The sequence below is a fragment of the Pongo abelii genome, chromosome X, assembly GCF_028885655.2.
Source record: "Pongo abelii isolate AG06213 chromosome X, NHGRI_mPonAbe1-v2.0_pri, whole genome shotgun sequence".
Classification (NCBI taxonomy): domain Eukaryota; kingdom Metazoa; phylum Chordata; class Mammalia; order Primates; family Hominidae; genus Pongo; species Pongo abelii.
Window position 1 is genome coordinate 54359330 of NC_072008.2, and position 19886 is coordinate 54379215.

The window sequence follows — 19886 nt, forward strand, 5'->3', positions numbered from 1 at the left end:
ATATATATATATATTTTTTTTTGGAGACAGAGTCTCGCTCTGTTGCCCAGGCTGGAGTGCAGTGGCATGATCTCGGCTCACCGCAACCTTCGCCTCCCAGGTTTAAGTGATCCTCCTGCCTTAGCCCCCCTAGTAGCTGGATTACAGGCACATGCCACCAGGCCCAGCTAATTTTTGTATTTTTAGTAGAGACAGGGTTTCACCACGTTGGCCAGGCTGGTCTCGAACTCCTGGCCTCAGGTGATCCACCCGCCTCAGCCTCCCAAAGTGCTGGGATTAGAGGCGTGAGCCACTGTGCCTGGCCTTTTTATGGTATTTTAATATTTTTTGTTGTGATTAAAAGCCACATAAAATTTACCATCTTGACTATTTTTAAGTGTACAGTTCAGCTGTGTTATGGATATTCACATTGTTACATAACGTATCTCCAGAATTTTTTCATCTTGCAAATCTGAAATTCTATATCCATTAAATAACAGCTCCCTTTTCTCCCTCCTCCTAGCTCTTGGTAACCACAATTCTATTTTCTGTCTCTATGAATTTGAGTACTTTAGATACCTCATATAAGCGGAATCATATGGAAGTTGTCCTTTTTTGACTGGCTTATTTCACTTAGCATGATGTCCTCAAGTGTTCATCCATATTGTAGCATGTGACAGGATTTCTTTCCTTTTTAAGGCTGAATAATTTTCCATTGTATGCTATACATTTTGTTTATCCATTCATCCATCAACAGACATTTGCGTTGCTTCCAGCTCTTGGCTACTGTGAATAGTACTGCTATGAACATGGGTGTGCAAATATCTCTTAGAGATCCTGCTTTCAATTGTTTTAGATATATACTCAGAAGTGGAATTGCTGAATTATATGGTAGTTTTATTTTTAATATTATAAGGAACCTCCATACTGTTTTCCACAGCAGCTGCAGCATTTTACAATTCCACCAACAGTGCATAAGGGTTCCAATTTATCCACATCCTTGTCAACACTTATTTTCTGTGTGTTTTTTTAACAGTAGCCATCCTAATGAGTGTGAGGTAATATCTCACTGTGGTTTTGATTTGCATTTCTCGGAGGATTAGTGATGTTGAATATCTTTTCATAAGCTATTGACCATTCCTGGCATATCTTAAAGCAAATTCCAGACATCAAATCACTTCACCCATAAATACTTCATTATTTAACTCTCACAGTTAAAGTAACAAACAGTACCATTATTACGCCCAACAAAATTAACAATTTCTTAATATCATAATATCTAGTCCCTATTCTACTTTCTATGATTGTCCCGAAAATGTCTTTTGATGGTTGCTTTGTTCAAATCAGGATCAAACAGAATCCACATGCTGTATTTGGTTGATACGGCTTCTAAGGACCTTAATGTATAACAGTTCCCCTTCCCTTTATTTATATGCCATTTATTTGTTTCAAAAAATCCAGTTTTTAGATTAGAAAAGTAATATACATTATTTAACAAATGGTGTTGGGATAACTGAAGAGTCATTTGAGGAGAAAAACATGGATCCATACTTCACACTTTAACTAGGATAACCATAAAAATAATAGGCCAGGCACGGTGGCTCATGCCTGTAATCCCAGCACTTTGGGAGACCAAGGCAGGCAGATCACTTGAGGTCAGGAGTTCAAGACCAGCTTGGCCAACATGGTGAAACCCCGTCTCTACTAAAAATACAAAATTTAGCCGGGTATTGTGACTGGTGCCTGTAATCCCAGCTACTCGGGCTAAGGCAGGAGAATTGCTTGATCTCAGGAGGTAGAGGTTGCAGTGAGCCAAGACCGTGCCACTGCACTCCAGCCTGGGCGACAGAGCAAGACTCCATCTCAAAAAAAAATAATAATAAAAATAAAAAAAAAATACACCATGAGAGAAATTTTGTATAATCTCAGAGTGGGGATAGTTTATGAGCAAATCCAGTAACACTCCCAGAAAACGGTCAATACTCTTGACTATATGAAAATCAAACATTTCCACAGTATGAATGTATAAATGACTGATGAATAAGAAAAAAAAATCAAACATTTCTGCCTGGGAAAAACCAATGTAAGTAAGCTCAAAAGACAAATGACAATCTGCAAAAAAATTTGCAACTTACAGTGCAGAGGACTAATTTCCTTAATAGAGAAGGGAAAAAACCTAACAATGTAAGAGAACATTTCACAAAAAAGGAAACAAATAGGTTTTAAGCATATAAAAAGATGATCAAACTCACTTGTGATAAGAGAAATAAAAATTAAAATAATACTGAAACATGATGTTTCACGTGCAAGATTAACAAATAATGTATTGGTGAAGGAAACAGGCACTTGCAAACATTCCTGGTAGGGGTATAATGGTAGAATCTCTAGGGAGAGCGATTTGGCAAGACCTTTCAAAATTACAATTGTGCATACCCTTTGCCCCAGCAATTCTCCTTTCAGGGATTTATCTTTTAGATATGTAAAGCACTTGGAACAATGAAAGTGCCTAAGTGTGAACAACTCCTTTGCAAACACAAAATATTTACTGCAGAATTATTTGTAATAGGTGAAGACTGGAAACAACCTAATTAACTGCCCATCAATAAGGGACGAGTTAAGTAAATCATAATGTATACGTACAATGGAATAGTGTAAAACCATAAAAAATAATGACAAAACTCTATACACATAGGAAAATCACCAAGATATGGTAAATGGTAAGTGCAAGGTACAGAACATTATGCATAGTATGCTGTTTTTAAAAGGTGTTTTTTGTGAATATGTATATATGTAAAATGTGCATATATATATAAGATGTATAACTATATTTATTTGCTTTTATATCCATAGTATCTCTGAAAGAATACACAACCAACTGATAATATTGGTCCCCTCCAGGGAGGAGAACCTAGTGACTGGGAAAGGGGTGGAATATTTTTTATCATATATCCTTTTGTATCTTTTGAATTTTTGTACCATGAATTATAAGTTAATCAAAAGATAAAATTGAAGCTGAATAAAAGCAGAACATATTCAGGGAAAAAAAAATCAAACAATATGGCAGTGTGTAGAATGAAAATAGTCCTTTTACTCTCATTCCTTGGAAGTAATCGCTGTTCTAAGCCCCATCCCTGAAGAGTCTGAGTAGGTCTAGGGTCAGGCTGGAAATCTGTTTTTTAACAAGAACCCCAGATGATTTCATGATGAAGCAAGTTTAAAAAACACTTATCTAGTCAGATCACACAACATGGCAATTTATTCCTAGCAAAATACAATCAGCATTCAATCCTGACAGGGCAAAGAGCCAACAATGACCGTCAGAATAGTGAGCACTCTGGCTCCATTTACACATTTATCATCACTGTTACCACCTGTAAGCGCCTGGCCCAAATTGGTCCAGTTTAGTCGTTAACCTTGCAATTTTCCAGGAGAGTGAAATGATTTAGGAGAGATTCAACTATAACATAACCAAACAACTGATCAGAAAAAACAGCACATTTGAGTTTTAAAGAAAGCAAGAGTTGAGATTCTGAACGACTATCTATAGCTTTTAATTGCTGGTTCACCCTTCAGTTCAGTGAATAGGAGTTGAGGGCCTACTAAGTGCCAGGATGCAGACAGCACAAAGCAAGACACTTAACTTGTGAGAAGTTATGGAGCACAGGGTACCATGGGAACACAGAGTAAAGGCACCTCAACAGTCAGTGGGGTGATGGTTTTTGAGAGGAAGTGACACCTGTTTATAGAACTCAGGGGAGGCCGGGTGTGGTGGCTCATGCCTGTAATCCCAGCACTTTGGGAGGCCAAGACAGGCGGAACACAAAGTCAGGAGTTTGAAACCAGCCTGGCCAATATGGTGAAACCCCGTCTCTATTTAAAAAAAAAAAAAAAAATTAGCCGGGTGTGGTGGCGGGTGCCTGTAGTACCAGCTACTCAGGAGGCTGAGGCAGGAGGATTGCTTGAACCCAGGAGGTGGTGGTTGCAGTGAGCTCAGATCGCACCACTGCATTCCAGCCTGGGCGACAGAGCGAGACTCCGTCTCAAAAAAAAAAAAAAGAAAACCTCAGGGGAAAACAGCTCTCTGAGAAGACATGTCTCATTTCCAACCACAGGTAGTCTAAAGAAGTGGCTTGCAAACTGTGCTTCCCCAAACCAGAATTTTGGTAGGTGGAGACCAGACCAAATAACTAGAGAGGATTGGTGTTTCTACTTTTTTAAATTTTTATTTTTTGAGGGTATCATTTTGTCACCAAGGCTGGAATGCAGTGGCAGGATCACGGCTCACTGCAGCCCCAACCTCCCGAGCTCAAGCAACCCTGCCACTGCAGCCTCCCAAATAGCTGGGACTACAGGTGTGCACTGCCATGTCTGGTTAATTTTTGATTTTGTGTAGAGACAGGTCTTGCTATGTTGCCCAGGCTGGTCTCAAACTCCTGGACACAAGCAATCTTCTTACCTTGGCTTCTCAAAGTGCTGGGATTACAGGCATGAGCCACCGCACCTGGCCTGGTGTTCCTAACTTTCTCTTCAACCTGAGCTCATAGTCCCCATTTTATGTATTATATACTGCGGCTCTTTCAGAAATATTTGAAGAGTACTTGATATTAAAAACAACCAGAGGTATTAATCACTAGAATGTAAGCTTCAAGAAGGCTGAGATTTTAAAAATCTGTTTTGTTCACTGCTGTTATCTCCAGTACATAGACCACTCGCACAGAGTAGACAACCAATGAACTGTTTCAACTTTCAACCAATATGTACTGAGCCAGGCACTGATATATGCCAGGCACCAGTCTAGGTATGGAGACACAGCAGTAACAAGAGCCAAGAGTCTTTGACCTCATGGAACTAACTGTAGTGATTAACATTTCAAGATAGACACTGGGCTAGGCATATTTCATTTATCCTTCTAACTCTGTAAAATGGGTATTAGATCATTCATCCCCCTCCCTCTCCTTTATTTAAACAGAGAAAACAGAAGCTTGGAAAACTTAAGTAACTTGCCCCAAATAACACAGCTAGCAATATGGCAGTACTTGGATTTGAACCAATTAGGTCTGACTTTAAAATAATGCTCTTTCAGGGCTGGACATAGTGGCTAATGCCTGTAATCCCAGCACCTTGGGAGGCAGAGGGAGAAGCAGGAGGATCGCCTGAGCCGAGGATTCCAGCCTGGGCAACACAGTGAGATCCCATCTCTACCAAATATTGTTTAAAAAATTAGCCAGGCATAATAGTACATGCCTGTGGTCCCAGCTACTCAGGAGGCTAAGGTGGGAAGATCGCTTGAGCCCAGGAGGTTGAGGCTGCAGTGAGCCGAGATCATGCACTGCACACCAGTCTGAGCAACAGAGTGAGACCCTGTCTCTAAAAAAACAAATGGTCCTTCCATTAAGTACACTGTTTCTCAAATAAAGGAAACCGGAAAAGTGGGCATAAAGTAATCTGAGATCAACTCACAAGTAATACAATAAACACAAGGGCATAAAAGAAATAACTAGATTGTAAGCCCATTAGTGGCAGAATTATGTTAGCACTCTGCCTGGACCATAAAAAGAGTATAATAAATGCTTCTTAAAGTAACTTCAAATTAGAGGCAATACTGCTTTCTGACCTCTGCAGTACTTGACTTCCTCCAGCTTGTCCCATATTCCCTCAAGCCCCTCTACCATGCTAAATACACCAAACTAGTGACTGACTCCAGCTGAGTTCTGTGGTTTATCTTCACTACCTGTTCTCACCAAGGCAAAAAGAAATCAGAGATAGTAAGGAAGTATCACCTTATAAGAAGATTCGAGGGCAGGATGGATTATATATAAGTCTGGTTCAGCAATAGAAACATAGATGACTTACATTTCAACTGGAACTCTAACTATTAAATAATTACAGACTGAAACTACTGTTGATGCAAATATGCATCACTACATTGTGGAGTTCACCAACCAACCATTAAGAGACCAGACTGATAATCACAAAGCTAAAGAATAATGTATTAAAAGAATAGCAGCAATTAGGAACCACAGTTACTTCAAAGAAACATTGATAAAGTGGCCTTCCCTCTCAACTGTAGGAATTTCAATTATCTACATGCACATACGTGGTAGTCTTTGCCATGAAATACGGCAGTCAAGCTAGAGGTAGTAGAATACTGATCCAGTGTTCAGTACACACTATTAAGGTACTAATTTTAATTTGCAAGTACCCAATTTTAGTACTTTTTTTTCTTTTCTGAGATGGAATTTTGCTCTTGTTGCCCAGGCTGGAGTGCAATGATGTGGTCTCGGCTCACTGCAACCTCCACCTCTGGGTTCAAGCAATCCTCCTGCCTCAGCCTCCCAAAGTAGCTGGGATTACAGGCGCCCACCACCATGCCCGGCTAATTTTTGTATTTCTAGTAGAGAGTTTCACCATGTTGGCCAGGCTGGTCTCGAACTCCTGACCTCAGGTGATCCATCCGCCTCGGCCTCCCCAAGTGCTAGGATTACAGGCGTGAGCTACCGCGCCCGGCCCAATTTTAGTACTCTTAATTACTCTTAGGCTGCCAGAAGCCAGCCCATTTCTGCAGATGAAATCTTCTGTTAAAGAACAAAAGGGAAAACTTGGATTTTTAAAAAACCTGTTGTGTGTCAACCATGGGCTGGAAACTGTACTTTAGATACTAACTTTTGTTATCAGTATATACAGCAGGAGCTTTGACATCCAGTGAACCTATGATCAAAGTTTGTGGGGACAAGTCACAGGCAAGTCACTTAGCTTCTTCATCTGTAAAATGGAGATTTACTTAATTCCTATCCAATTCTAAGACTTACAATTTATAATAGCTGGCACAGACTGAAAAAGTAGCTATGAAAGTCTGTTTTGCAGAGATGAAGTCTGTGGTATGCACTACTGTCTGAAGGTCCTCAGAAATAATTTGAGACAAGTAGACACCAGAATAGGCATTTGTTTAGCCCAAAGCAAATCTTCACGACTGAAAAGTCAGAGGTATCATGAAAAGTATTCTTAGGAGTAAGAGAGCGAGAATCCAAGGGAACCTCTGGGTTACCTCAGAAAGGAGGACGGGAACTGCAGAGAAGACAATGATCACAAGAAATTTCTGAGTCTTTGAACTAGGGACTGTAAATGCTTACACGGATGGGAAGCTAACATGAATGAAGGGGCTGAGTGAAGAAAAATTAACTTCCAAAAATGTAATATTTGGCCAGGCATGGTGGGTAATCCCAGCACTTTGGGAGGCTGAGGCAGGAGGATTGCTTGAGGCCAGGAGTTTGAGATCAGCCTGGGCAACCTAGCAAGACCCTGTCTCTAAAACAAACAAACAAAACAAAACCTTAAAAATTATCTGGGTGTGGGTGGCACATGCCAGTAGTCCTAGCTACTGGGGAGGCTGAGGTGGAAGGTTTGAGCCCAGGAGTTCAAGGTTATAGTGAGCCATGTTCACACCACTGCACTCCAACCTGGGCAACAGAACAAGACCCTGTGTTTAAAAATAAAAAACACACACACAGAAATGTATTTTTATTTAAGCTGTGGGTGTTTATACATGCAAAATACTGGAGTTTACATTTTACATTAAAGACATAAGTGAAAAACTAGAAAATTTATCATTACACTTTTTTTTTTTTTTTGTAGTTTATTCTCCTTTGACTTGGAACTGGTGGCCTGACACATTTATGTGCCAAGAGGTCAACGTTAGGTCTTATATTTTTGTTACAACATGCAGTACAGAATTGAGCCTTGAATGCTTTCACTTCAAGTGACTAATTTGATCCTATTTCATAATGGAAAACAGCTGTTTAGAAATGTAGGCATTTCCAAACACAGAAGTTTGGCATAGTGTTTTTTATATTTCGGTAACTACTTCCAAGGTATTTGTAGAATTCGGCATTTCAATGACATCATGCTTCATTTTCAGTACCATGGCACAGTAATTCAGAATCTCCATTGTAGCTCTTCTTTCATACTCTAAACACTGAGAAAGGCTAATTGAACAATATTAGTTCATTTTCATCAAATATCTCAGAGAACCTTTTCTGGAATTCAACAGACAACTCCACAACTGTGGGAATGTAATTCAGGCCATCACTTTCAATTCTTGGAAACCAATTTCAGCAAAGGAAAGTCAGCCAGTTTATCTCTTGCCAAATGAGTTTCCCAAAGGCATAATTTTGCTAGGAACAAGCAAGTACAACCATACATTTGTGAAGGTATTTCTGAACAATGCTGTTTTTATTCATAGTGTCTAGATGAGTTGTAAAATCAACCAAACAAGCCAAATATTTTATTTCAATCTCTGCGGGTGTGGTGAATGCCCTTTGGATGCCAAATCATTTTTTTCCAGTATCTTGAGTACCATGTTCAACTAAGCCAATCAATCTCCATGTAATAGGGCAGATTTCCATAACATGCACCTAATAATTCACCAAGCAAAGTATTCAATTGTGGTGCAAACCACAATGTTAATTACTAGTTCCTGATCTGACTGATTCATTTTGAAGCTTTTAGCAGAAATAGCTTTAAGTTTAGGTCCCTGGAAAGTGTTTCTGCTTCAAATTGTTTCTTGGGTCCAACAGTTCTTAACACTATTGCAGAAGCACAATCTGTAGCCATACTTACTAATTTTGGCCAATTGTTATTAAAAATCTCAAGACTTTTCTCATCACACAAAATCCAGGTATTTCCAGATGTACCTGTGATGAGTCCAAGAGTCAGGTTACATCAAATTCTTAACACATAAATCATACCTAAGTGCAGTGGCTCTCAAACTTTAGCATGTATCAGAATCAGCTGGAGGGCTTGTTGAAATGGATCCATAAGCTCCCCCACCTTTCTCGCCAGTTTCTGATTCTGTAGGTCCGATGGGGTAGGGGACTGAGAATGTGTATTTCCAACATGTTTCCAGATGGTACAGTGCTGTTGGTCTGGGACCATACTTTTGAGAACCACTGGCTACGTATACAGCTAAATGCATAGCTATGTGGATGGAGTTTTTAATCTGTTGTAACCAGCTGCTATGTAAATCTCCAAAAATAATTTAACTTTTTGACTAAATCTGGCCCAAGAATGATTAGCCATCAATGTTTGACATCCTGAACAAAAGTACTTCCTACCTTTGCAAATGCTTGTTTATAACATAATTTCTGTTGTACTCAACAAACACTTTTATAAAACTACTGCATAAAGAAGGCTTTCAACCCCTGGCAGTTTTTTTCATTTAATACATAATTGCCTTTTGTGGCATCACTTATTTTATCTGTATCTAGAAATATAGCCTGTTGAAATTCCAAGTACATTTTTAAGTTCTTTTCATTTCAGCATTCATCATTTCTGTATAATGATATTTCTTTTTTTTGAGACGGAGTTTCGCTCTTATTGCCCAGGCTGGAGTGCAATGGTGCAATCTCAGCTCACCACAACCTCCACCTCCCAGGTTCAAGTGATTCTCCTGCCTCAGCCTCTCGAGTAGCTGGGATTACAGGCATGCGCCACCACGCCCGGCTAATTTTGTATTTTTAGTAGAGACAGGGTTTCTCCATGTTGGTCAGCCTGGTCTCAAACTCCCGACCTCAGGTGATCCGCCTGCCTCGGCCTCCCAAAGTGCTGGGATTACAGGCGTGAGCCACCGCGCCCGGCTGTATACTGATATTTCTTACAATGGTTTACTTTTAAATGGTATCTTAAATTGTAGTCTTTCAACAGACACATTTTATTTAGACGTATATGAAAATTCATCAACTCCACAAAGAAATAGGCTCTTTCCTGTTCAAATACGTGAACTTCTTCCATAAAAAAGATTTTTTTCACTTTGCACAGATGTGGGTATGAGAAATATTTCATATTCATCAAAAATATTATTTAAAAAGAACAAGCACAACAATCAATGGTGTTTCAGTTATCTATTTCTGTGTAACAAAGTAGCCCCCAAACTTGGTGGCTTAAAACAACATTTATTATCTCATAGTATCTGTAGGCATGGCTTAGCTGGGTCCTCTGGCTCAAGGTCTCCTACAGGCTTCAATCAAGGTGCCAGCCAGGGCTGCAGTCATCTCAAGGCTCGCCTGGGGAAGGATCCGCTTCCAAGCTCACTCACGTACGTGGCTGTTGGCAGCAATTCAGTTCCTTGCGGGCTGTAGTTGGACTGAGGGCCTCAGTTCCTCACTGAGTGTTGGTTGGAGGCTTCCCTCAGTTTCTTTTCCTGTGGGCCTCTCCATAGGGCAGCTCACAACATGGCAGCTTGCTTCATCAGAGTGATCAAGCAAGAAGAGCCAGAGAGAAAGAGAGAGAGAGTGCAAACAAGATGGAAGTCACAGTTTTTTATAACCTAATCTTGGAAGTGACATCCCATCACTTTTGTTGTAGTCTGCTAATCAGAAGGAAGTCACTAGGTCCAGCCCACAAATGGGGGGGACGGGAGGAGATTACAAAAGGGTGTGAATACCAGGAGGTGGGACTCATTGGGAGCCATTGTAGAAGATGTCTAACATGAATGACAAGTGGCACTTCGTCATTGTGGCAGGGAGACACCATGGAGCTGTAGAGACCAATAAATGAAGACCATGTGGTTCACCAAAAGGGGTCAACCAGTATTGCCAGAGGATCTGATATTTCAGGAGTAGTTGGAAAGAGACTTTTTTGCAACATTTCTCAATTTTTAAAAGATGGCAACAAATTCGAACTTGTTAAAAAAGAAGTGTATTCATATAATGCAAGTTAAATGACAGCAGGAAATGATAATCATTCAATTCGTTCAACTAGATGATGCCTTAATATTCAGTCCAAGTGCATTATTTGATTTCAGATCCTGGTGAACACTATTGATCAATGAAAATAAACGAAGTTCTTTCAAAAAGAAAAGGAAAAAAAATGTGTGGGCCAATGCAAAAATACATGCATGGGCCACATAAGGCCTATGGGCTGCCAGTTTGCCATCTTTGCCATAACCTTTGTAATTTCCTCATGTGATACAGATGAACGGGCAAGGGTTTTGCTTCTGGTATGCAAATCCTGGTTTCTGCCACTTCTACTAGTTATGTCCCTGGGCCTAATGACAAGGGCCGGAGAAATGATCCTGGGGACTTATACCGTAAGTATTTTCTTACTTGTCTCCTCTACTAGACTATGAGCTCCTGGAAGGGTAGGGTACCATGCTTTGTACCCCTGACTTCAACACGCCTTATCTCACTTCCCTACTTCATTTTCTCCACAGCATTTCCTACGTCACAAAACATATTTTGCCTATTTATCTTGTTTGTTATCTTCTCCATTAGAATATAAGTTTCATGAGGTCAGAAATCTGTTTTATTCACTGCTATATCCTCACAGTCTTGAACTTTGCCTGGCACACAGGAGTCCAATAAACATTGGCTGAGTAAATTAATTCCATTGTTCATAGTACTTAGCACAGTGTCTGGCACAGAACAGGTGCTCAAAAATATTAACTGAACTGAAAAGCATTGTCCTGATAAGAAAAATGGGGTAAAATTAGGCTAGATAATGGTGGGCAGATCATGAAGGCATGCCATGCTAAGCTTAAAGCACGAGAGTGAGGTGATCAATGTCCAACCTACTAGGTGCACAAGATATTTTATAATTTTTTTTTTTATATACAGGGTCTTAACTCCGTCACCCAGGCTGCAGTGCAGTGGTGTGATCTCAGCTCACTGCAACCTCAACCTCTCAGGCTCAAGCAATCCTCCTGCCTCAGCCTCCTGAGTAGCTGGGACTACAGGTGCGCACCACCATGCCCCGCTACAAGATATTTTAGTCAATATAACAGTAGCAGGCATTTATATGGCATTTACTACGTGCCATATGATGTTCCAAGCATATTACTTAAATCATTTAACACTCACAACAAAATTTGTGATGTAGGTATTATTGTTAAACTGAGGCACAGAGCAAGTAACTTGCCTAAGCTTACATAATGAGTACTTAGAAGAATAGGGGTCTAAACCCAGGCAGTCTGGCTCCAAGGCCTGTGTTGTCAGCCATTATGCTACACAAACTAAATATAGGAATAAATGCTCTGGAAAAAGTTATTAAAATTGAACTATAAAAATGCAATTATACTGTTTTGAGATATGTTAAAGATGAAGGATTTTGGTGTCAAATATCTTTAGGTCCAAATCTTGGTCCAACCATGTTCTAGCAGTGTAACCTTGGGCCAGTAACTACACCGAGCCTGTTTTTTTTTTTTTTGGCTATAAAAAGCAGAGATTTAGGCCGGGCGTGGTGGCTCATGCCTGTAATCCCAGAGCTTTGGGTGGCTGATGCAGGCGGATCACCTGAGGTCAGGAGTTCGAAACCAGTCTGGCCAACATGGTGAAACCCCGTCTCTACTAAAAATACAAAAATTAGCTGGGTGTAGTGGCACGCGCCTGCAGTCCCAGCTACTTGGGAGGCTGAGGCAGGAGAATTGCTTGAACCCAGGAGGTGGAGGTTGTAGTGAGCCAAGATCACGCCACTGTACTCCAATCTCGGCCACAGAGCAAGACTCTGCCCCAAAAAAAAACAAAAAAAAAAGAGAGAGAGAGAGAGATTTAATCTGTCATAGGAGTAGAGGAAAAAATAGAGATTAATACCTCTCCTGTTGGGTGGTTGTGAGGATTAAATGAATATTGGTGAGGTACCTCACCCATGTGGTAGCTATTATTACTACCATCAAAGGGGAATATATTCTATAAGTGCATTGCTAAGCAGCTACAAAACTTCTGAGTAACAGAAGTTTGGCAATTCAGTTTGCAATGTGAGTTTATTTAGATGGAATTAACATATAACATTGTATAGCACTGATTCTAAATTCTTCTTTATCTGACCTGTAAAGCCCTCTACAGTGATTCAGTCAGTAAAGGTAAATCAACCAATCTCTCTCTCTCACAGCAAACATTATTTTATATATGTCAAGTCCTAGAGCAAATCTCCGCCCTCTTGGAACTCATTTAAAAGAGAATTATGTGATATGAAAATACTATGAAAGAGAAAAAATATGAGAGAGGTAAGAACAGAGTACTCTGGTAGTAAAGGGAAGGCTGCATCTACCACAGCTGACAGAGGCTGGCTAGGAAAGATTCTATAGGATAACTTTTGAGCAGGAATAAGGGGGAATTTGCTACGCAAAGGTCAAGATAAACATAAGAAAAATACTATGAGAGAGGACACGGTATGTCTAGGAAACTAAGAAAATACAGAATGGTTGGAACAGGGGTGGCCAGAGGTGAGCACCAGGTAAGTCTGGAGAGAGTTTGGGATCAGATTGTGAAGGGCGCTGTCTGCCATGGTGAGAAGTTTGGACTCGGTAGGGTGGACAAATACACCTTTGGGCATATAACAGAGTCAGCTTCTGTTTTCAGAATGGTGTCTCTGGCAGCAATATGGCAGATGGAGTCCAGAGAGTGTTATGGTAGAGGAACAAGTTGACACTGTCTTCCTGGTTCAGATAAGAAATTTTGGCAGACTGAACTAAAGCAATGGGGGTGGAAACAGACAGAAGTAGCTGGACTCAGGAGACATTTCTGACGTAGAACTCAAAGGATCCGATGACCAAGTAAATGTGGGAAGTGACAGGAGAATGAAGAATTGAGGACTCCATGGCTTCTGGCTTGAAACTGATGAAAGACACCATTCATAGAAAAAGAGAGTACCAGAAGTGAAACAAGTTTTGGGGAAACATAATGAGTTCCATTTTGAGTATTTTTTAGTTTAAGTGACCTAAAAGACATCAAGTAGTAGAGAGCTGAAAAGATGTGTTGAAAGCTCATGAGAGAGGTCGAGGGTAGAGACAGAGCAATAGGAATCATCAGAATTTAATTTATACTTAAAGCCACAATAATGGATGAGATTGCTCAGGAAACAAAAGCAGAAGAATACGACTAGGACAGAAGCCTTGAGAGCACCAACATTTAAAGAAGCAGGCAGAAGAGGAATAAGGAAAAGAGAAGAAAGAACTGGAGGGTTACAAGGAGAATCAGAAGTGAGTTGAATTATGAAATCCAAGGAAGATAGTTCAAGAATAGGATGGCTTGATATTAATGATCTTAAAGAGGACCAAGAAAGGCTAAGAATGGAAATGCATGTGGCAGCTTCAGAGTGGTGACATCAGATATAAAGTAGCACTAGGCTAGGGAACGAGAATTAATACAATCTGCTTCTTTAAGAATAATGGTGAATAGGGAAGAAAGGAGATAAAGATAATGGCTCGAAGGAATTAGAAAATAAAGGGGAAGTTTTTGTTTTTCAAAGATTATTTGTGCATGCTGTAAGTGAAAGAAACCAGAGAGGCAGAGACTGAAACTGTAGAAAGGACAGGGATTACTACTTTTGAATTCCTATAACATCACCGTATGACTCACTTGGCACTTAGCTTACACATTTGCCTTGTATTGGCAGTATTGTACATTTAGCAATGCTGGCACAAACTAAGTGCTCAAAAAATCTACTTATGATTGTTTGTCTTCTATGCATATTATCTAGCCAATAACAGTGTACAATCATACACAAGAATGTACAAACGAAGGAAACAGGATGGTGGAATTGTGTAAACTTTGAGCAATATAAACCTAGAACAATAATTTTTATCCACCACTTACTAGTACTTAGAAGAAAGAAAAATTATTTTACCTCTTGGTTATCTCAGTTACTCAACTGTAAAATGGGGAGAATACCATGCACCTTGCAAGCTCTTGAGGATTAAATGAGATATTTTAAAAGCTTTTAATATACAACTTGTTGCCTAAGAAGTAATTATTAGTTTATTTTCCAACCACTAGAGCATCTAGAAAAGTCAATGACTTTTCAGAATGTCTATGACTAATGGTAAGTAAACAATCAGGAGGCATAGCAGCCATTGCTTTATCGTATTCTAGAGAACCAAAGCACAAAATGGTATCTGTTCTCAAAGTCTGGTTATTCATATGCCACCAACATGATTTCTGCCATATCCAAGTACTGCAACTTAATAGCTTTCTTTAAATCAACTCATTTTATGTAATCATAATCATTCTAAAAAAGTATAGCTGTGAAATGGTGAGTTTGATATGCTGATCATTTTTTTCTAATTACACAGTAACCATTAAAACAAAGCATTCATTCCCTTAATCACCCTAAATTATCTCCTGAATCACAATCTAAAACTGCTTTAGGTTGCTTTATTTCTGAGACCCTTAGGAAGCAATCAGGCAAGCAATTTGTGGGTTTACTTAATTTTCCTTCTACTGATTATCATTTACAAAGCTTTGCAGAGCATATAAATGAAACCAACCAAATCAAAAAATTCATCCCAGCAATATACACTGGATCTTTTCATGGGAAGTCCGAAGTTGTCTAAAGCTAAACAGACAACCCAGCAACTTATCTATTACTTAATCCTTCCACCTCTACTTTCTGTATCACAAATGAAATTGAGATTGGGAATAAAGGCCCATCTTGTGGTCTAGCCTGAAGAACAAAACCAAAGAGGGAAGAGATACAGTAGTGGGTTTTGTTCTGAGGCACTGACATTCAGTCAAAAGAAACAGTAGGCATGCAGATCATCCAAGTGAAAAATTCCCACCTTCAAGACAGTAGAACACTCCTCTGAAAAGGGAAACCACAATCGGTTATTAATCAATACCTTTCAAGTCTGTGCTACAATCCAGGGAGTTCTTCATCACTCCAGTAACAACAAAAAAGTCACTGACCAGAACCGAGAGAGAACTTCACTCATTGGTAACATCGACAGACACTTTAGATATGCAATTTTGGAGCTGGTCTTAAATCCATTATATTAAGAGCCACACTACACTCTTAAAAAGTCACTTCCACAATCCATTCTCTTAGGATCATTGACCTATTCATTATGGAAAAAAACAATGTACCCTGCACCCAAAGTACACAGGACATTATGGAGAATACAAAAAGATCAGAGTTTGTTTATAATCTAGCACAGGGAATAAGATTTATACATTCCCCAAGAGTGCTTCTAAGGACTAAAGAGGACTGCTGGGAATTTTTCCCCAACATTTTATTATGAAAAACTTCAAACATATGGCAAAGTTGAGATAATTTTACAGTGAACATCTGAATACCCGTGACTGAGATTCTACTATTTTTACTATACCTGATTTATCACATATCCATCTATTCAATCCATCTTTTTTATTAACTGCTGGGATTTTAAAAATGAGACTGTGTAGTGAAGTATGACAAAAATATACTAAGGGCTGCTTCTCTAAAGATTTTGACAGATGGGGTATATAAACAAAAAAGACTTTGGAAACCACAAACCCATACTCAAGTGTTCAACCCTCCTGCCAACCTCCAATCAAAATCTATTCAGAGCTCATAACTGGCTATTCGGGTCCCCACACCCTTGGCCGCTATCTGAACTATCTACAGCCCTCTTCATGGCTTAGCACCATTGGTGAAGCCTTCCCCAACTTTCACTCCCTTACTCAAAATTAACCATGCCCCCTATAGGGGCCACATTTTTCATAATTTGCAATTAGCCCACAGTATCTGCAATTTATTATCTCTTTCACTAAACCTTGTCCTCCTTGAGGACGGGATCCCCTTATTTACCTCTCAGTCCTCAGCAAGCAGCTAGTACTTAGTCTACAGCAAGCACTCTAATAAAAAAGTAAGTGAATGACCTGAACCCGTTTTTACCCAGGAGCCAAGGAAGAGTTTAGCTGAGTGGGGAAATGATCTAATCACAGTGCACTTTAGAAAGATTCATTTTAGAGCAGCACTGTTGTTTAGAGTATGAGCTTTGGAGGAAGACCACATAGGCACAAATCTCAGCCCTGCCACTTATCTCTGGGTGACTTTGGGCAAGCTTCTAAGCCCATGCCTCAGTTTCCTCATTTGGAAAACGGATAATACTGCTTCATAGGTTATTGCGAGGATGATGAGGTAATTTTTTTTAAAAGAAGTGCATAGATCGGCACCTAAAACATAGTAAATATTCCATCAATGTGGTCACTATTGCCAGCAACCAGGTTAATAACAACGAGGTTAAAAAGTCCTTAAAAGCCGGGATGGTAGCAGTGAAAACAAAGTGGAAAGAATGGCCATGAATAAAGAATCTACCTTAAAATGTTCAGTCAGAAGAGCAAGCAAATGTGTGCCTTTTTTTCTTTTTAACCTTGTATGAGATAGCTCACGTTTGGATTAGTTTAAATTAAAACAACTATAATCTAGGCACTCTAGGCACAGATTTGATGCTGAGAACGAGTCTAGCATGACTGGACTCTAGCCACAAGCTCTATAACTACTGCAAGCTTCTCTGTTTAGGTCTTTTAGTCTCTGAGCTAAAATTTCTTTCCTCCTCATTACTCCAGCCGACACCACTTCTTAAGTGATTCCCACAATCCCCTGTTCTGTCTAACTGTAAGGACAACCCCCAAGAACCTTGGTTGGGGGAATAGGTTTGCGGTTTCGTTCCACCCAACCCTGTACTAGTTTTCTTTTTCTTCTTCCTGCCCACCTCCTTTACTTCCCAAGCCTTGCTATTCTCTACACGTAGGAACTTGAAACCTAAGAGTATGGGAAAGCAACAGAGCAGCAGCAGTGGTGCCAAGAACTGGGGATGCTGCCAAGCTGTTCCCCAGACCCCATATGCAGTGACCCAACTACATGCAGATTGGACTTAACTGCCTATGGGGCCTTGCACACTTAATATTCCTTTCTGCTTCTGCTCATTTTCTTCCTCCCACTTAAAGCAGCCTCCTCCTAAGCTTGTGACTCATTCAATTCCAATCCATCTTTGAAGACCCAGGTGAGGTCCAACTTCTTCAGGGAAGTCTCCCCTGACCACTTTAGTCCAAAGATATCCCACCACCCCCACATACAGAAAACAGGAACTGTACTTACTGTCTGGACCATAAGGCATAATCACATACACATTGCTATAATTAAATGTTTCATGTGTATACATTTAACTTTCCAAGGGCATGAGCAGTGTCTCACATGTCTTTAAAACCCTTACACTCAGTGCGTTAATACTTGTTGAACAGTGACTGAATCAGTGGGTTTTTATGTGTTTAGGCTAAGGCAGGAGGAAGAAGATGCATGTTGAAATGAAAAAGGCTGAATGGACAGATGGGTAAAAAAGCAGCAGTGGGTGAAGACGGAAAAACAATGTAGAATAAAGGTGTTCAGTTCACACCTGCTTAAGTGATTTACTGCGAGGTTGGAAAGAGATACAGGAGAGAGATGTCAACTGGAAAAAGCAGGGTAAAGGCATTTCAGTTTGAGGCAGAAGACAGCAGGAGAAAGGTGAGGCTACAAAAGAAATTCTGACTAGATTCTGCTGAAACCTAGTGGTAGGCCAATTGGATAAGGGAAGCTAAAGGGAGCTACTGGGATGACATGAGTAAAGATATGGCCATGTAGGTGAGTGAATCCGTAGGGGGTGGTATGAAAGGGGAGGTAAATGGATAAAATGGTAGAGGGTAGTTAGGCAGGTAGGTTAGCTGTTGGGCGGGTAAGTGGGTGGGTAGATGAGAGGTAGGGTAGTGGGTAAGTGGGTAGGTGGTTAGGTATTTAGTTGGGAGGGAATAGGTGTGGGGCTTATTATTTAAGATCCGGCCCCTCCCTCACCTTGACCCGGAAGCGGATGAGTGCTAGCCTCACGCAGTGGCTCAGGCAGGCCGGTGGCAGGAACCAGGCCCGCGGTGGAGGGGTGCCCTTGTTGCCCACGTGTCCCACGATCAGTTGCGCTGTCTGCCGCTCGGCCTGGCACCGACGGCCCCACTCGGCCAGCCGGTCCTTGCCCAGGCCCCCCGGGAACATGACCACGAGCTCCAGGCCGTCGCCGCCAGGATAGGCACAAGCCTGGCACAGCGCTGACAAGTAGCCCAGCATGGCGTTCCATTGGCCGCCACACACCCAATCCGTCTGGTAGCCGCCATAGAGCCGCGGCAGCGCCGAGCCGGCGTCCACCAGCACCCGAGCCCCGGGCAGCGGAGGGGGCGGCGGCGGCAGCGGAGGGTGCAGCCCGGGCTGCGCCTGGCCATGATGGTGGAAGTGGTGAGCGGGGTGATGGTGCCGAGTCGGCCCCGCGCCCCCGGAGTAGGCACCCAAGGCAGCGGGCGGAAGCGGCGGTTGCAGAGGCACGGAGCCCCTGGCGGCGCGTGGAGCCCCGGGCGCTAGGGCTGCCGTCGGCGGCAGCGGGCGGTGCAAGTGCTGCTGCTGCTGCTGGCGCGAGACCGTGCGCGCGAGTTTTAGGAGGTCCACGGGCACCACGGCCCCGGGACAGCGCTTCTCCAGGAACTCTTGGAAGCCCTGGACACCCATGCTTCGTCGGTGGGCAGACGCGATAGCGGCTGCGCGAGCAGGCTAGGCGACGATCTGGGCGCGAAGCTGGGGGCGGGCGCGTGCGCACTCCGCGGGGGGCGAGGGGGGGGCGGGAAAAGGATTCCCGAGGGGAGGGGTGAGGAAGCGAGGGAATGAGGGCGGGGAGGGGAGGAGACCACAAATTGGATTTGGGTAGAGAGAAGGGGAGAGGCAGACCGGACCCGGGAGAGGCTGGGAGAATAAAAGCGAGGATGGGCTCTAGTCACTTCTCTTTTTTCTCCTTTCCGGCCGCTCTTCTTCCCGCTTTAGAAGGGGTGAAGCCTCTTCCTTCCACCTCCGGGAGCCATGTTGCCTCGTCTTCTCGGTGGTACACGCTTTCTAGCTGGAGGAAGGGGAGCGAGGAGGGGCGGGGCGGGGCGGGGAGAGGGGCATCTTGGTAGTTGTAGTCTTCTCTATGGCCTTGGGATATAGTCGAGGAACCAGACTACCACCCTTCTCAGCCCTTGTGCTCACAGGGTCACAGGAAGCGGGGCGTGATGATGAGTGTTTAGGAGTTGCACTCCAACTCCTTGCATCCCACTGAGTTGCTTAGGTTATTTACTGCTTTTTCCTGGAAAAAGAGTTTTGGGGGATGG

The 19886-nt window shown here is 41.8% G+C and overlaps 1 protein-coding gene across 4 annotated transcripts in view; it reads right to left on the reverse strand.

Moving 5' to 3' along the window:
* The window catches only part of FAM120C (family with sequence similarity 120 member C), a 114079-nt gene extending 94448 nt beyond the window's left edge, over positions 1–19631 (reverse strand). For 2 of the 4 annotated variants that reach the window (XM_054544615.2, XM_054544614.2), the window contains exon 1: positions 18556–19326. In XM_054544615.2, the coding sequence (XP_054400590.1) occupies positions 18556–19251 (696 nt within the window). In that variant the 5' untranslated portion in view covers positions 19252–19326. Of the gene's footprint in view, positions 1–7592; positions 10217–18555 lie in introns of those variants that run through there. The other 2 variants (XM_054544616.2, XM_054544613.2) reach the window with 2 other exon arrangements.
* Positions 19632–19886: the final 255 nt, after the last annotated feature.